General features: G+C 54.8%; 1 protein-coding gene across 3 annotated transcripts in view; it reads right to left on the bottom strand.

The window, feature by feature from the left end:
- Positions 1-17,333, bottom strand: part of GALNT17 (polypeptide N-acetylgalactosaminyltransferase 17) — a 419,539-nt gene that overhangs the window by 217,830 nt on the left and 184,376 nt on the right. For all 3 annotated transcript variants that reach the window (XM_059154782.1, XM_059154780.1, XM_059154781.1), the window contains exon 3: positions 4,402-4,568. In XM_059154782.1, the coding sequence (XP_059010765.1) occupies positions 4,402-4,568 (167 nt within the window). The remainder of the gene's footprint in view (positions 1-4,401; positions 4,569-17,333) is intronic.

Raw genomic sequence — 17,333 nt, 5'->3', positions numbered from 1 at the left:
GCTCGGGATACGGCCAGGCAGGATCACGCTCAAGAGGAACGAAGGGGATGCTGAGAAAGGGAACGGACAGAGAGACGAAAAGCCTTCCGGTCTTTGGTGGTGAGAACACAGAGAGGAGGTGGAGCCCTTCACGGACACAGGAGAGAAAAAACGAGAAGCAGGTGTCCAAGGCCAAGAAGAGAATGCTAAATCAGTCATTGGACAGATTGAGCTTATAGTTCAGAGGGACCCTAAGCCATAGAGGACACAGAGGACCCAGGTTTGGGGCTCAGGGGAGAGCGTGAGTTGCCCTGCACCAGAATGATGGATCTGCAGATCATTCTGAACACACGCACGGGAGAAAGTGCCCACTGTGTCCTGATGGTAAGAAGCACGAGTGATCCCCTTGGAAGCAAGGAGTCAAGGTGGAGAAGACAGAGATGCTGGGGACTGGGGAGGAGGTCAGCGCCAGGAAGGAAGCGGCCAACAATGTCAAAGGTGACCAGGTCGGAGTAGCAAAGTGCCCACTGGATCGGGTGAGCAGTGACGGCTGCTGAAGTTTGCATCAGTGATTTCAGTTTAATGCCCATGGCCACAAAGGCCCTCATCTTACCTGGGCTTACCTTGAGCCGGAATCAACACTGTAGCAGAATGCAAGAACTCATTAGAAAAAACAACCCACAAGGGCAAGTCGCTGAGATGCCTGTGTGCACAGATCCCCAGTCGTCTGGATTTTACTCACATTTATCCACACAGGCCCCGAGCCAGGTTTTCCTTCCTTTCTTTTCTTTTCCTCTCTCTCTCTTTTTCTTTCTTTCTCTTTCTTATTTTTCTGAGAAAGCCTCATTTTTCTTTAATGTATGGGATAACCAAAGAGGTACAGGATTACAGTTCCCACCCGAGCCAGTCTTAACCAGCCTGAGAACGGCCCACTCTACCCTCATGAAAATGAGGTTTGCAGGGCACCTGGGTGGCTCAGTGGGTTAAAGCCTCTGCCTTCGGCTCGGGTCATGATCTCAGGGTCCTGGGATTGAGTCCCGCGTCGGGCTCTCTGCTCAGCAGGGGGCCTGCTTCCTCCTCTCTCTCTGCCTGCCTCTCTGCCTACTTGTGAACTCTGTCAAATAAATAAATAAAATCTTTAAAAAAAAATGAGGTTTGCAGATCTTGTGTATTTATTTGCTTATTTGGGTTCATTTATTTATCTTAGAGAGAGGAGGTGGGGGAGCAGAGGGAGAGACTCTTTTGAGCAGACTCCCCGCTAAGCGCAGAGCTGGACACAGGGCTCGAACCCATAACCCATAAGATCATGACCTGAGCAGAAACCAAAAGTCAGATGCTCAACTGACTGAGCCGCCTGGGTACCCCAGATCTTTCTGAATAAAAAGAGGAATGTTACGTGTCACAATTCAGGGGGAGAACAAGAACACTAACTTGTTTTTACTATAGGATCTTAACTAGGTAACATACGCATTAAGGAAGGGGAGGATGAGGGGGAATGAGCCTTTGTCTTCAGTTACTCCGCTCAGTATTTTATTTTCCAATTACAAGTCCTTTTGGGAATGTTCAATTTCCCTACAAAAAACATGCATTACCTTTGAGATGAGAAAATATGGTAAGGCTGGAAAAAAAGGTTTAATCACGCTCAAGCAGAAGGTAAGCAGGGATAACAATATTAACGTTCGATGAACAAAACTCAAGGCAAGGGGGAAAATATGCCTTTGAGATAAAGGGCGCATTACATAATGGTGACAACCACCACTAATAGCGAAGCCATGCAGACACAAGTCTATAGTTGCCAAAGAAACTGACAACAGATACAGAAATCAAACATCATTAGGAACACAGGAAAGAAGAGTCGTCGTAGGAGGAGATTTTAAAACATCATCCTCAGAAAGACTCAAGAAAATAAACTCCAGGTCCACACAGATACACAAAATCGACGTCTGGCAGGAACTCAGTCCCACGATGACAGTGCGTGGGGGTCTTTTCAAGGGTCTATAGAACACGTACAGAACTTGATAATACGAATCAGCAAGAAAATCTCAACAAAGAGAAATATCAGTAAGTTCCTCTTCCAGTTAGAGGCAAGGCCCTTCCGCCCGGAGGACACAGAGGCTGGAGGCAAGGAAGAGGGAGCCCGTGTCACTACGATTCACTGGGTGTTTGGGAAGGTGGAGGGGCAGAGAAGAAGATGAATGGGAATTAACTTTGTGCTCAGACTGGGCCAAGCACCTGTCTCACCCTCTCTCACCCACGAACCATCAGAGTAGTACTTAACTCCGTGGTTTTCAGCGGGCTGTCCCTAACAGTAGCCTCAGCCCCACCTGGGAATCTGCGAGAAACAGAAATTCTCAGCAGCACTTTGGACCTCTGGAGAGACCGCATTTCCTCCAGGATAGGGCTCCAGGAGGTGCTGACGGAATGCCGAAGGTGCGTCAATACCCCGGCTCCCTCCCCCCAGAGCAGGCTGACTCCCAGGAGTGGGCTTCCCACTGCCTCCGTTCCCCGAATGCCCCCGTGGGATGAAGCGCTGTCACGCGCAGGGGCTGTCCACACACCACACCCTTGGGGGATGCCTTCCCTTCCTGGCCCTGCTTTGTCCTTGCTCCTGGAGGTGTTCTCTCCCCCTCGTGAATCCACTAACACGTGCCAATCTTTCGTCTCAGGGTCAGCTTCTGGGGGAGCCCAAACTAAGTCACCTTCTGGAGACCACTGCCACTTGTGTTCTGGGTGGGACTGGCTTGACTTTGGTTTCTTCCTCCCTGGCTGAGCTCTTCCAAGATTCCCTGAGTGGGGAGAGCCGCACAGGCAGTGAGTCCTCCCCCCAAGTCAGTCCAGAGGAGACCACCAGCTCTCTTCCCTGCATTTGCTTGCTCTTCTCTGCCCTGCCTCCAGCCACCGCTGCCGGCTCCCGCTGGCCCCATGCCAACCCTGTCCTTCATCACTCACTCCCGGGCTGGGTGAGGCTCCCCGAGGGTTGGCTAAACAGCCCGGCCATGGGGAACCAAGTCCTGCCCAGCCCCGAGAAGCCGCTTGCCAGACACAGAGGCATCACCAGCTGCGTGCGTCAGAAGCGGAAGGAGCACAGAGCAAGGGCCCTAGGGTGTCAGCAAAAGAGATCTCTGAAGAGATGACACACAGGGGACACCTGGGGAACAACTGGGTGGACTCTGGCTGGCAAAAGGGTTGGGGATTCCCTCTACTGAAGCAGGAGGTCCCTGGCGGGCTCAGAGGGAGGCTGCATCGAGGGGCTCTGGGAGCCACGTCAGGGAGACGACTTCACCAGACAACCTGGAGGCTTCAGGGAACAGAATGAGCCATGTTCTCACAAGGAGACCATCGATGTCCGTTTGAGAAGGATCAATGGATAATGAAATGGGCAAGGGTCAAAAGAGAAAAGTGAGGTTGTGAGAGATACAGCAAGTGCTGCATCGGTCCTCAGCACCTCAAGGCCCCAGGGCAGGGGGTATCCCCTGGCGGGCGGATAGCTGGACCCAGGGACCCTGAGCCCTCTGGGTGACAGTCAGCCTGCTCAGAAGGGGCAGGTGGCCGACAGCACCTGGGCTGCTGACACGTGACAGGCCCAGCCCACAGCTCCTGGCTGTAATCAGGTTTTACCCAGGACCTGTGGCATCGTCCTCTAACTTCTCCACCTGTTCCTGACCTGGGAACACACACGGGGAAATCCTCCTCCACTCATCATGCCGAGAGCAAGGGGGTCAGCCTACCCCTAATCCTTCCTCGGCCTGAAGCACGAGGCTGGCCTTCTTCTATGTCATCAGCCCGTGGGGCTTTCTCCCTGCAGTGAGCACAGGGAATTCTGGAGGCTAAGAGCCAACATCAAGGCACGATTAGCAAGACCAATCCGCCCATCACCCCCACCCGGACATCAGGCCTGCCCGCTGACTGGTCTCCAAAGGTCTCAGAGGACTTCTATTACCGCTGCCCAACACTCGTTTGTTTGGGATTTCTTCACCGAGCCATCATTCCCAACAGAGCTGAACCATGAAAGGCCTGAGAACACCACTCATTCCTACCTATGGTCTTTATGAGCACAATGGCCCAGAGGGGACTTCAGATACAAGGTGAACGGTCCCCATCACAGGACAATGGCAACGGTTGGGGGCGGGGAGCGTGGGAGAAGTCAGCCCTTGGGTGTCATCTACTTACTTGAGGTCATGAGGAGAAGGGAAATGAGTCTAGAGAAGCGGCCAGGCATGAAATCTTAAGGGCCGTCTAGCACTGGGCGGTCTAACGGACCAGTGTTCGCCCAGATGTCCTCCTCAGAACACCTCGCACCCTGCAGGCATGCCCCAGGGCCGGGAGGCAAACACTCGTGGGCTCCCGTCTCAGCGCCGGTGGCGTTGCCCCGCTACTGACATCACGCTCGCTCCTCTCCACAGCAGCTGGGCCGTCCCTCACCTTCGTCGCTGTTGTCATCCACCAGGATGATCTCCTTGAGCAGGTGTGTGGGCGTGTGGTTGACAGCGCTGTGCACGGACCGCAGGATCACCGACAGCGCCTCGTTCACGAAGATGAAGATGATGGAGATCTGCGGCAGCTCCTTGGGGTACTTCAGCTCCTTGCACCTGGGGGGGGGGGGAGAAGCGGGAAGGGGGGAGTCAGAGGAGGGAGAAGACGTGGGCACTAGGGACCGGTATGGACACGTCCTCCCAAGGTGTAAGTCACGGGCTCTCCCTGGGCCCCTCTTGGTGAAAACCTAAGAAGGAGACTGTTAAAGGACCCAGCCCCGATTCTCCAAGACTTACCTGATCCCACTTCGGTGCCCCCTGCCCGACTTCCCACTCCGGGAGCATCTCCCTGCCTGGAGCCTCCTTGGCTGCCACGCAAGCCCCACTCTGCCCCCACCTGCCGGCAGCTGGCGCATTAGTCCCCGCCCGCTCACCCCGGAGCGGCTGACTCTGAGGGGTTCTTCACACCGGCTCCCAGAGGCCCGCGGGGGCGCTGATCTCGTCACCCACACCCTTCGGGGACGCCTTCCCTTCCGGGCGCCACTTCCCGAGCCCCTAGCGGGGTTTTCTCCACCTCCCCATCAACTGACGCACTCAAATCTTTGTCTCAGCATCTGCGTCTGGGGAAACCCAAAAAGAGACGTCTCCTGGAGACCTGTTACGGTGCAGCCTGCATTCTAGGACCTAAAATGCACACGTGAATAATCATAATCACGGAAGCGTGCTGCCCGAGACACCCCGACTCTTCCTAAAATCTTGTTGGGGTGGGGCAGGAGCGGGGGCTGCCTGCCTCGAAGGTCCTCCCTCAGAGCAGCTCTCCCAGGAGAGGAAAGAGAAGAGTTCCTTGTCACCGAGGCCGGACCCCAGGTGCAGAGCTCCTGGTGACTGAAGAGGCAGTCTATTTATTTATTTACTTATTTTAATTTATGACAGAGATCACAAGTAGGCAGAGAGGAGGAAGCAGGCTCCCCGCTGAGCAGAGAGCCCGATGCGGGGCTCCATCCCAGGACCCTGAGATCATGACCCGAGCCAAAAGCAGAGGCTCAACCCAGTGAGCCACCCAGGTGCCCCTAAGAGGTGGTTTAATTCCCAGGGAACGTGCTCTGCTTGGCTCAGTCCCCAGAGCACCACACTCTGTCCCGGGAGCACCAGCGAATGGGCGTCTACGGCCTCGGCGGCCACACGGAGCGGGAACCCAGCGGGATGAAGAGCAAGCTAGGGCATTTCCATGCGTTCTCTTCCCCCTTGCCCAAGACCGAAAAGCTGAGAGCATGCACATCAGAGGAGAAAACAAAGGAAACCAGATGAAGGACCGAGTGAGACGGACGGCACTGAAGAAGGAGGCAGAACAACGGCTTGTTTTTTTAATGCAGAACAGCTTGGGCCATGTCAGGCCGTATTAATCATGCAGGCAATTTTCGGGAGAAAATAAAGTTTTGTTACGATACACATTTGTGTCTCCTGGAGGAGACTGTCTGGGGACCCATTGATCACGGAGCCTCATTTTTACCATGTCGCTGTAAATTCACTTCTGGGGGCTGCCAGGGAGGGGGGGACGGTTACTGACGGGCTCCCGGGCCGTCAGCGGGAATCATCTCCTTTACTGCGAGGTGATCCGAGGGAGGAGGCTGCCCCGGAAGGTCTCTCCGAGCCCCTCAAGCACCCCGAGCCCGGATCCCTCACCCACCCACGCACGAGCGCACACCCGCCGTACACACCCACCTCTGCAGAGTGCTCATCCCCAGGGCTGGGGCCTTTGGTCCTCTGTTTTTAACACCTTCTGGCTTGGAATTAAGAAGTGGAGAGACCAGAGTGCGTGGTACCAGCACCGTCTTTTCACCACAGGCACCGGGGCCGTGATGCAATCAAGACTCAGTGTGAGTCGGGCCTCTCTGCCGGGTGAAGGGGAGATGTGGGACCTTAGAGGAACGGCCTCCCCCGGCCCCTTCATGGGTCAAGGTGGCCCTGCAGGAAATCAGGGAGGGGCAGATTTCAAAAACGAGAAGAGCTCGGTCACACGCTGGACGTGTCACCCTGAGCACGCCACTCCTGGTTCGTCATCTCTGCACCTGAGATGTGTGTGCCTCGCTGGGGTGCCTGGCTAAGGTGCCCATAAAGGTCACTTGAGACCCCGTAAAAATGCAACGCACAGACTCACGGGAAGACCCAGTCGTCCTGGCTGTCGCCTGTTCCCGTCGTCCCTCTGTGTCCTCCCCGTCCCCATGAGCCCGGCTTCCCGGCTCCCTCACCCAGACCCTTCCTGCGGGACCCAGCTCACGCTTCACCCTCTCCTGCGCCCTGCGTCCTCGGGCTTTCCCAGTGGGCAGACAAGATGAATACAGTCAGTATTACGAAAATCAGCATTCCTTCTTGGGTCTTCAGTATCTAGGGAGTCAACTCTGCCTCAAAAAAAAAAAAAAAAAAAAAAAAAAAAAAAAAAAAAAATCCCTGGACCTGGCTCACTGCTTGCGACAGAGAAGACGTGTGGAATCTTCTCGAGCGGAGGACAGTGCAGTTTTAAAGCACTGGGTAGGTGCAGACGGACGCGCACATGGCTCCCCATCAGTCACCCTGTGCCTCACGGCAGAAGTGAGCGCGGGAAGGAAGGCACGAGGCAGCAGAGGCCGGCAGGCCGCGGACAACGTACGGAGATACGGAGAGATCGCCGGAGAGATCGCCCGGAGAGATCGCCCGGGGAAAGGGCACGGATACGGCTCTGCCCCCAGGAGTGGAAGCTGAATTCCTGTTCCGGCTGGATGCCCCCACACGGTGTACCAAACCACACAGACCAGTGTCCCCCGCTGCCCTCAGGCTGACTTGAAAGAAGCCCTCCCCGTGGTTCCCAGGTCCCCGCAGAGCCAAGGGGGCGGGAGGTGCTCAGCACCCGGTGCCTCGGTGGGGGGCATGGTGCTTTCGGGGGTCCCGGCTATGGCCTGTGCCAGGCAGCCGGGCAGGCGGACTTGGGGAAGGGAGCGGCCAGGCCAAAGACTGTCTCTAGACAACGGAACCTGCAGAATCAGGCGTGTCTTCTGACTCCCCGACCGCCGTCCAGGCCCCACACGCAGGTGAGAGGAAGCTGAGAGGTGCTGCAGATGACGAGTAGACAGAACGAGCCCCAGAAACTGCAATTCCGATTCCGTAGCTGGGGGTCGTGCGCTCCCTCCACCCAGGCTCAGCTCTGGGTCCCAGAAACCACAGGTTTCCCTTCAATAATGGGTCAGTGAGCGGCAAACCGTTATGTCTGAAAGAAGAGGGTCGGCAGGAAAACCTTAAGGTCTGGATAATTTTCCGTCCGCGCGTGAAGGGACCCCAGAGAACGCAGGCCCAGCCCTCTCCCCAGAGGCCTGACAAGGAACCAGTCTCTGCCACACTGAGCTCATGGGGCAAAGAAAGCAGAGACAAGTAACCAACCAAGTGAGATGCCTCGGACCCCTGACGTCTGTCCTGATGTCTGTGCGTCCATCTGTCCAGACGCCTGGGCCACTTCCTTGAACGTGGTATGTCCCGGACAGTGATGCTTGCTCCCCCTCTCCCAGAGTCCCTGGCATGGCCTTCACTTATCACCCAAAGCGCCCGCCATTTCCCTCCATGGATGCAGAGTAAGGAGAGGAGAGCTGGGGAGAACCGGCCACCTCAGGACCACCAGAGAGGATCACGGTTGACACGACCGAAGGTCAAGCCACCTCAGGACCCACCAGAGAGGATCACGGTTGACACGACCAAAGGTCAAGCCACCTCAGGACCCACCAGAGAGGATCACGGTTGACACGACTGAAGGTCAAGGGCTGGGCCTCCAGCAAGGAAGAAAACACAGATCAAAGAGCAGGCCAGGCCCTGTCAGAGGCTGCCCATGACCCCCTTTTAAGGGGACAACGTACACGACCCCAGTGTGGTACGGGTCAGGGGTGCCAAGTCATACTTGTGACCCAGCCTGCCAAGCCCGGAACAAAGAAATGACCCCAGCATCCCCACAGCTGTAAAAGACTTCAGACTCTGTGTGGTCCAGGGGACTCATGGCTGATGACGACGACGCTGACCACGACAATCCTATGCACATAATGCCAGAAACTTCTGGAAGCTTCTATGGACTGTTCCATCTCATTTAATCCTCCCAGCAGCCTGCCTAGGAGGAAGGTAGTATTATCATCCCCACTGCACGGATGAGGAAACTGGGGGCCCAGACAGGTGAAGTCACCTGCCCTGAGTCATACAACAAGTCTGAAAAGCAGCAAGGGCGCCTGGGCGTGAGCATCACCATCTGATGTGAAAAGTCGCCCAGAGGCCCCTGTCTGGCCAAGGCGGGGGGTGGGAGCCCTACCCTGAGGGCGGGAGCCCTACCGTGAGGGCCCCCCTTCCAGGGCCTACCCAATCTCTCCCGGTCACTCAGCTCACCAGGACGGTCACCATGTGGCCACTCTGCAGAGCCTCGCTGGCTGCTCGCCGTCAGCTCCAGCCCTGGGTGCCAGGACGCCCCTGTCTCTGCCCCGTGTCGCCCCATCCCAGGGAGGGAGCAGAGTCCCCAGCTCTGCCCAGGCTCTGATCCTGCTGCTGGTAACCAACATTCAACACTTAGAGCCAGGCAGCTTGGGATGCAACACAGTCAGGGCTAAGTGCCAAGCAGCTGTCCCTACAGCAGAAGGGGCGGCCGGTCTGCGCTGGGTCAGGAGGACAAGGGAAGAGAAGCCACGAACTGGAAAGCTGGATCCACGGATCAAACCCGCACGGGCGAGAACAGAGGGACATGCAGACAGGGAGAGCACTTCTGAACGCACAGAAGCACCAGGGCCCCCTGCTTGGTCTCCCCCGGGGCCTCCGGAAGAAACCTAGCTAAGCCTGTCCGGAGATGGAGCGGTGAAGAGCCAAGTCTTGGAACCACAGACTCACGTCAGGCTCTGCCAATTCCTGCCAGGCCGACTCGTTTTCATTCTCAAAGCGCACCAAAGACAGGCATGAGGTCATAAAGGTCCACTGATGAGGGCTCATCCCAGCACATGCCAGCACCGTGGAGGAAAACGTGAGGCAGGAAGTACGTGGAGTCCAACAGTTTGAGTCAGAAAACGCCACCTGACCCCAAGAGCAGCCACACTCCAACAAGAAAGCTCTCGAGGACGTCACGGGAGTGGGGCGGACACATCACACCCTCTTCTTCCACGGCCATGGGCAGAGGTGGGGAGGGGGAGGGCTCCTTCTGGAAGTGCCTGCCGCCACGTCACATCCACACGACCTCAGATCCACTCCAAAATGGAGGCTCCGGGTCTGTGAATGTCTCCCTTCCAAATCTGGAATGTGCCTTACGTGTGAGAGCACACCTGGAATGACCGCACCGTGCCACCATCCCCTGCACTTCAGAACGGGCACACGCGCTCCCCTGACCTGGGTAGCCGCACCGTCACTGACCCACGCAGACACTCCCCATGCACATCCCACCACCGCAAACCGAGAGGCCCAGGGGCGCCATCCCCAAGAAAGCACTGAGGTGGCCCAGCCACTTAGCAGTGGGATGCACTTTCCAAACAGTGGGGTCCAGTTGCAGATAGAAGTGACCAGGAAGGAATGGCAAGTTGTCGCACAGTCATCTCGTAGCTGCTGCCTGAGCCCCGTGAGCCCACAAGCACCAAAGGCGCATGTCTGACCAAAGATGTGGCCCGTGTGCGCCAACTCAAGCTGCACCAGCCAAGCCAGGGGCTGTGATCAACTGCGAACAGAAATGAGTCTCCTCCTTGGAAGCCCTATTGCAAAAATGCCACACTCCTGAGCCCGGAAATGGCCACGAACACTGATCCCACACATGCCGACTGACAGAAAACTTCGGAATGTTCCACACAGTTTTTACGGCACCAACAACTTCACTCTTTCGCCAACAAGGAGACAAGCTGCTCCCTCCTCTCTCTGGTTCACTGTGGAGGTGGGGTCAGACTGTGAAGTCCGATCCCAAAGCAAGTCCAGCTGACTGTAACGCTTAATTATATGGGTCAGCGTGGCTGGGCCATGGTATTTTGGTCAAACTACGCTCGATATTTCTGAAAGTACTTCATTCAACTATTTTCAAGGTTTATGTATTTATTTGAAAGAGAGAGAGAGAGAGCATGTACACGCATGAGCAAGTATGTGTAGGGGAAGGGGCAGAGGGAGAGAATATCCAAATAGACCCCCACTGGGCATGGAGCCTGACACGGCGCTCAATCTCATGACCCATGAGACCAAGACCCGAGCCAAAACCAAGAGCCAGATGCTTAACTGACTTGAGCCACCCAGATGTGCCTAAAGTACTTTTTTTTTTAAAGATGAGATTAACATTCAGATCAGTGGGCTTGGGTCAAAGCAGATTACCCTCCATGATGTGGGTGGGCCTCATCCAATCAGTTGAAGGTTTCACGAGAAAGGAAGAGGGAATTCTACCAGCAGACCGCCTTTGGAGTCTGGATGCAACATGGGTTCCTCCCTGGGTCTCCAAGCTGTGGATGAGTCGGGCAGAGCTGGGACACGGCAGCCAGCCTCCACACTTACGTTTGCTGAATTCTTTGAAATAAATCTCCCTCTAATTCTCCCTCTCTCTTCCTATGGATCTACCTACATGTAGCCATAAACATTAAGACAATAGATGCTAGAGACAGATAAAGAGGCAGAGAAGGCCTCCCGTCTGCAGCCGATGACAAGACAAACCCCAGGCTTCCAGTCTCCATGGAGCCCTCAGAGGAGCTCTCTCCCCGCCCCCACTCACTGCTCTTGGATTTTACCACCTTCCTCTGGCCCATCTCCCTCAGGCAGGGAAGCATGCCTCCTACTCCACATAAGGAATCAAGGCCACCGGCAGGAATTTCCAAAAGTGGTCCAGGCCTGTAACATGAGAGTGAGACCAGGAGATGGGAGAGAAGGAGCCTTGAGGAAGTCAGAGATTTGAGGGACTAGCAGAAAGGGCAGCCCAGAAAACAGAACAGGTGGCCAGGGCTCATCACGGTGGGGAGAGGGGAGCCTGGGCATAGGCGAACCCTAAATGTGTGGGCATCCAAGAGTAAATCACGTTTATGTGAGGAGAGAGGCATCGCTTGGCCATCAGGCAGACCCGCCACCCAGAACCCCCACCAAGCCCAACGGTGCATCCCCTACAGGCGGAAATGTGAGAAGCATTTCCCTAGTCCCACGGGCCCCTTGCAAACCTCTGGACCTCCCAAGTCTGCTCCCTGTCTGTGTGTCTTCCCTGGAAGGGAGCAGTGCTCGGGAGCAGACATTCCAGGTCTCTCCCATTTAAACAAAAAAGGCCCCTCCCACAGCCTCAATCACTGTTTTCTTCTCCTTGCCGCCCTCCCCCACCTCCCATTCAGGTCCTCACTCCTTTCCCATCTGGCTTCAGGTTGCCCTATTCCACAGGAACTGCTCTGGTTAGCTTCTGAGCATATCCACGTGGCCAGAATCCAGGGACACTTCCCAACCTGACCTTAGTTGAGCATCATTTCTGCTGGAGCCAACACGGTTGCCTCTCTCCTCACATAAACGTGATTTACTCTTGGATGCCCACACATTTAGGGTTCACCTATGCCCAGGCTCCCCTCTCCCCACCATGATGAGCCCTGGCCACCTGTTCTGTTTTCTGGGCTGCCCTTTCTGCTAGTCCCTCAAATCTCTGACTTCCTCAAGGCTCCTTCTCTCCCATCTCCTGGTCTCACTTTATAGACTCTACTTGGCTGACCTCATCCAAATCTATGGCTCCTGCTGTCACGCTGGCGACTTCCAAACCCACATGACTCACTCGGACCTTCACTCAAGCATCCGCTAACTTCCCATGGGACATCTCCTAGGCCCCGCTAATTCAGCCTGCCTAAAGTGGCCACCTGCTCTGCTGTGCCTTCCCATCCACATCATGGGGGCAGCCCATGCTCTCTCTTCGCGGGCATCAAGCTGGAATCATGACACGGTCACCACGTCCAGTCAGTCACCAAATCCTGAAGATTCTGCCACCTTTAGGATCTCTTTATGACGCTCACCCCTGCCTCCCATTTGTACTGCCCAAGCTCCATGTCTTATCACTTCCCACCTGAATGACACCGGAAGCCACCGGCTGGTGCCCTTGTCCAGCCTCCCCCTGGGCAACTCAACCTCGTTCTATCCACTGCTCTGTTGCCAGCATGATCTGTCTCCTTCCTGCCTCGTCAATAACTGCATTTTTATATAAACACCCAACATGGGGTTCCAACTTACAAGCCTTACAAGGGTGCGTGTCCCACCCACTGAGCCAGCCCGGCCTTCCTAACCCGCAAGGGGAATCACGGCACTCTTCTTCTCTGCGATCTCCTTGCCTTGCCAGTGCTTTCAGGGCTGGGTTCCAGCTCCTTTTCCCGGCCCCCAGCTCCACCCCAGCGCATTCCTCCGACCTCACCTTGCCCCGCTGCCTCCATCGACGGGAAACCGCTGTCCTTCGCAGAACCGGGAAAGCCCTCTCTCCATTCACGCTCTTTCCTCTGCCTCCAGTGCCCTTCCTTCTGCCCAACACGCCCATCCCGGTCCAGCCCCAGCCGCAGGCACGTCCCTGGGCCCCCAGCCTGATGTCAGGCCCCCTGTCCTCTGCTGCTTTCTCCCCACGGCCAGCTGCCACCCGGGACCCTTCACTCTCCTCCCCCACTCCCTTCACTGTGTGTCCCTGGGGCCCAGCACAGTCCCTGGCAGAGAAACCGTTACTGCAGGAACAAATGAAAACCCTCCTACCTCCCCCATTTCTTCCCTCTGCTCTTCTTACGATCAAAGGCATCACTTATCTCCTCCCGAATCCTAACATCAAGGATGGCACCCCCACACTTGAAAAGGAGCCCATCCGGGACTCAGCTGCCTGCTGTCTCCTTTGATTTACTAATCAGAACGCAGATTCCGGAAGCCCGTTTGGGTCAAGTGCATTAACCAGGCCGACATCCCCTTTCTTGCCGCGTGCCTCATCAAGCCTCTCCCGGAATCCGAGGCAAGACTGGTACCATTTTTAGCAACAGCAAGCCTTGCAAAATAAGACGGGGCTGGGCGACGGAGACGTATCAGGCCCCGCCGCTGGACCGCTCATTATGCGGGAGAACACACGCTTTGCTGAGTGGTTTAATTTCCTCGGTTGAGCTCTGCACTTGTCAGGGAAGGAGCACCACACCTCATTAGCTCAGTTCCCACACAGAGCAGTCTCTGGGACAAACTGCCTACTTCAGCGTTTGAGCTCCTCTGTGTCCTGCCCAGTCGCACTGGGGCCATTTTCACGAATCGATATGCTTGGCACGGCCTCCTGCCTTGGGTTCCACAAAGCCCACAAAGCCCCTGATATGGAATGTAGGATGTTGTGCTATGGGAGGATTTGTTGTTTCTGGGGCGAGAAGTCACACCTCTTTCCGTGGCTTCCTGCAGAAGCCTGGCAGGAGCACCCCCGCCGCCCCCGCCCCTGGCACGGCAGTCGGTCTATGCCCCGTGGCCAGGCAGCCCCAAGCCCTCTTTCCAAGCACCGAAGGATCAACAGGCCTGGAGGCCTCCCAAGCCAGCCTAGTTCCTACTTTGGAATGTTCCCCAAATGTTTTTGATCTTTGAGCTGATTACCTACGGGGCTTGATGGCCAAGTGTGACTTCTTCCCCCAGGGCTTACTGAGGAGTCTCTCCAAGGGGTGCAGAGTTGCCTTTCCAAAGACAAGGTCATGGTCTTCAGCCAGAAAATCCAGGAAACTCCACTCTCCTTGGCCAGGAGGCTGCTAGGCCAGTTTCAAGGCGCAGTGCGAGGTCAGGACACAGGCAAACCTCCACCCATGTCTCTCTGTCTTCAGAAGGTTTTTAGTTTTCAAGCAAAAAAGGACTGATTCACCTGCTCTGACCCTGGACCCTGACCACAGTCCCCTGCATTGTGCAGCACAGTTTTTTCAGAAGGGAGGGGAGGAACCACACCCACGAGGCCCAGAGCCGGGGGAAGCAAGGGAGGAGGCTGCTCTTCTCGGCTCGGCACGTGGGTCTGTCTGGCGGCGAGGAAGCTTATCCTGTTACAGTCAACGGACGAGAACGGAAAAAGAAAAGAAAAAACCCAGAGTTTCATTAAGCAATGGCTCGGGAACAGAATCTCTAAAAGCAATTAAGGGTGTATTAATACAGACAGTTTCAGGCCAGAGCCAAGGAAACCTCCTGCACTTACGGTGCGGGAAATGCTGCCTGAGTCCTTCACACATGGTCCTTACCCCATAAGCTCCGGAAGGGGAGCGTGGTGGAGGGGGACGCCCCCCCGGCTGCAGGAGGGCCAAAATGCATGAGGAAATGGTGCAAACCAGAACTAATAAAGAACCGTGTTCCGAAGCCCAGCAGATCCAAACCATGGTCAACCTGATTCCTCAGAAGAACAGAAGGACCTAGAACATTCTGATTTCAGCCAAAGCATCAGTCCCCCACCCTAGCCCCGCACAGAGCTCCAATCTGGGGTTAAAGTCGTCTTCTAGAACTTCAGCCCCACGATGAGAAACACATTACCAAACCGGAACCTTTCCTTTCAATGCCCTGGCCGAAGCAGCCGTCCAGCCGAGGGACACGGACCCTGAGAACACGTCCGTTTATCCCCACGAGTGGGCCACCCCTCTGTCCTCGGGGCTCTCACCCTCCACCCAGAAAGTCTTCCCCCAAGGCAGGCCCTGCCCAGTCAGAGTCAGGTCTGACACACCAGCCCCTCGCTCTGTTTCCAGCTAACAGGACCCTGCCCGTCTCAATCCGCAAACGCCCTCACCCTTCCTGACCTGCCGGAGCAGTGTACCCCGTTCTGTGGACCCTGCGTGGCCAAATGCATTAATCCTTCACCCCTCAGTGTACGCAGGCCCTCCGCAGGGTGGCTTCCTCACGAAGGAGGTGAAGTCTATTTTCCCACCCATGAGATCGGGGTGCAGCCACACGATTTGCTTTAACCGTCAGAACAAGAGGAAGGGGTCGTGCCGCTCCAGGCCCGAGCATTGAAGCATTCTCCTGCCCTTGGCCATCACCTGAGAAGCCAAGAGCGAGCCCTCTGGTCCCAGACGGGGGTGGAAGATGGGCCGTAAAACGCCCACGCATGCGGGAGCCCAGACTCTGCAGCCACGCGCTGTGCCAAGAAGCTTCCAGTGTCTGCGTCGGCTCATTACTTTCCACAGTGAGATAGCAATGCGGCTGTACCCACTGCACTGATAAGAAAAGTGAGGCTCAGAGTCACCAGCCCAAAGGCAAGCGAGGGGTGCGCAGAGCCAGACGTGACACCCAGACACACCTGACGCCAAAGCCTCTTGTCCCCGCCTCTGAAAACAGATGATTTCCCAAGGAAGGTCCGAGTGGAGGGATTCGGGACGGCTTCTGTTTGTTCAGCGAAGCCACAGGCATGACCGAGATGTTACTCATGCCGAGTTGGGTCGCCGAACTGGGGCTTCATACCTGACCTCACTGCCGCTTCAGCCTCCCCCAGAAATGGGGTCTTGACCTGTCAGTTAGGCATTTTCTGCTCAGCGCTGAAGAGGTCATTGGTCCAGAAGCCCTTCCCTGTGCCCCAAAGTAAAAGGAGGCAACCCACCTAAGAAGACCCCCAGCCCCTCCCCTCAGGGAGGGTGACCCTCCCTAAAACGATCCTTTGTTTTGCTAAGAACGTCTCATCCCCCCCTTCCTATAAAATCCTTCATTTTGCACAACTCCCGGAACCCCCCCCCCCCCCATTTGCTAGATGGGAGGCTGCCAGTTCTCAAATTGCTTAGTAAAGTCATTCGGATCTTCCAGCTTCCTTGGTGGAATTCTCTTTTCTAACATGCTCATTTCTTTATATTTGACTGTCCTCTCCAGTGTTCTGTATCAAACACGCATCCCTTTCCTAAGTTAAAAATACTACAGATGTTACTTGTTCAAAGATTTCTACAGAAACAATGTTAGCACTTGACAAATTAATTCCAGCACCGACCAGAAACAATCAACAGCGAAGAATAAGTAACAAAACTGTTAAAGAGGGAAGGGCGTTAAGGAAGCCCAGAGACCTGCTTGATGTTAGAATCTAACATAAAGTGACTATCATCGAATCAAGAACGAGAGGACAGATTCGTGAATAGAAGATTCTAGAGACAGATCTGATCTTGGAGAATTTATGCCAAGAAAGGTCCACAAACAGTAAGCCAAGGATCATATAGTAAATAGTGTTGGGACTGTTTTATTGGGTGACACAGTGAGTCTCCCCTACACACTAAAAGTAATTTATTTTTTTCAAGTTTATTTACTTATTCAAGTAATCTGTACATCCAAGGTGAGGCTTCAACTCACAACCCTAAAATCAACAGCCACACGCTCCTCTGACGAAGCCAGCCAGACGAAATGGCTGAATGCAGAACTCAAAATATAAGGAAAGCGACATAAAAATGTATGGGAATATTTATATGGACTCTGGATATTGAAGGATCTTTAATAGTTTGGTAATATGTTTAAACCTCTGATCAGAAAAATAATAAAATTAAAACAGTAAACTGCAAAAAACAAACAAAACAAACAAAACAACCCACTTCAGAGGACTTAGAAGGAGAAAAGATAATGAGAACCCAAAGAACACAGATAAATGAACAAAAAACATGAACACAATTCAGAGAACAAAAGAAATAAATAACAAACACGAAACTAGGTGGGCCATCCCTAGTAATAAAAAGGATTCAGACAGTAATGAGATGTCATTCTGCCTCGATGTGGTGGAATTATAAATAACTTTTTCTTGCTTCTTTGTACATTTTCTGATTTTTTTTATTGTGAGCAAATATCACGCAGAAAACCCGTCACTTTCGATTAACACAGGAGCGACAGAACCATATTGCCCAACTGAAGGGCACCACGGTGCCGGACGACAAGCTCCCCGATGCCCCCACGGGCGCGACCTCCGCTGGCGTGCGGAAGAGACACCCC

The sequence above is a fragment of the Mustela lutreola genome, chromosome 17 (assembly GCF_030435805.1).
Source record: "Mustela lutreola isolate mMusLut2 chromosome 17, mMusLut2.pri, whole genome shotgun sequence".
NCBI classification, from domain to species: Eukaryota; Metazoa; Chordata; class Mammalia; order Carnivora; family Mustelidae; genus Mustela; species Mustela lutreola.
Note: the sequence above shows the minus strand (reverse complement) of the source record. Positions and strands in the feature narration are given on the sequence as shown.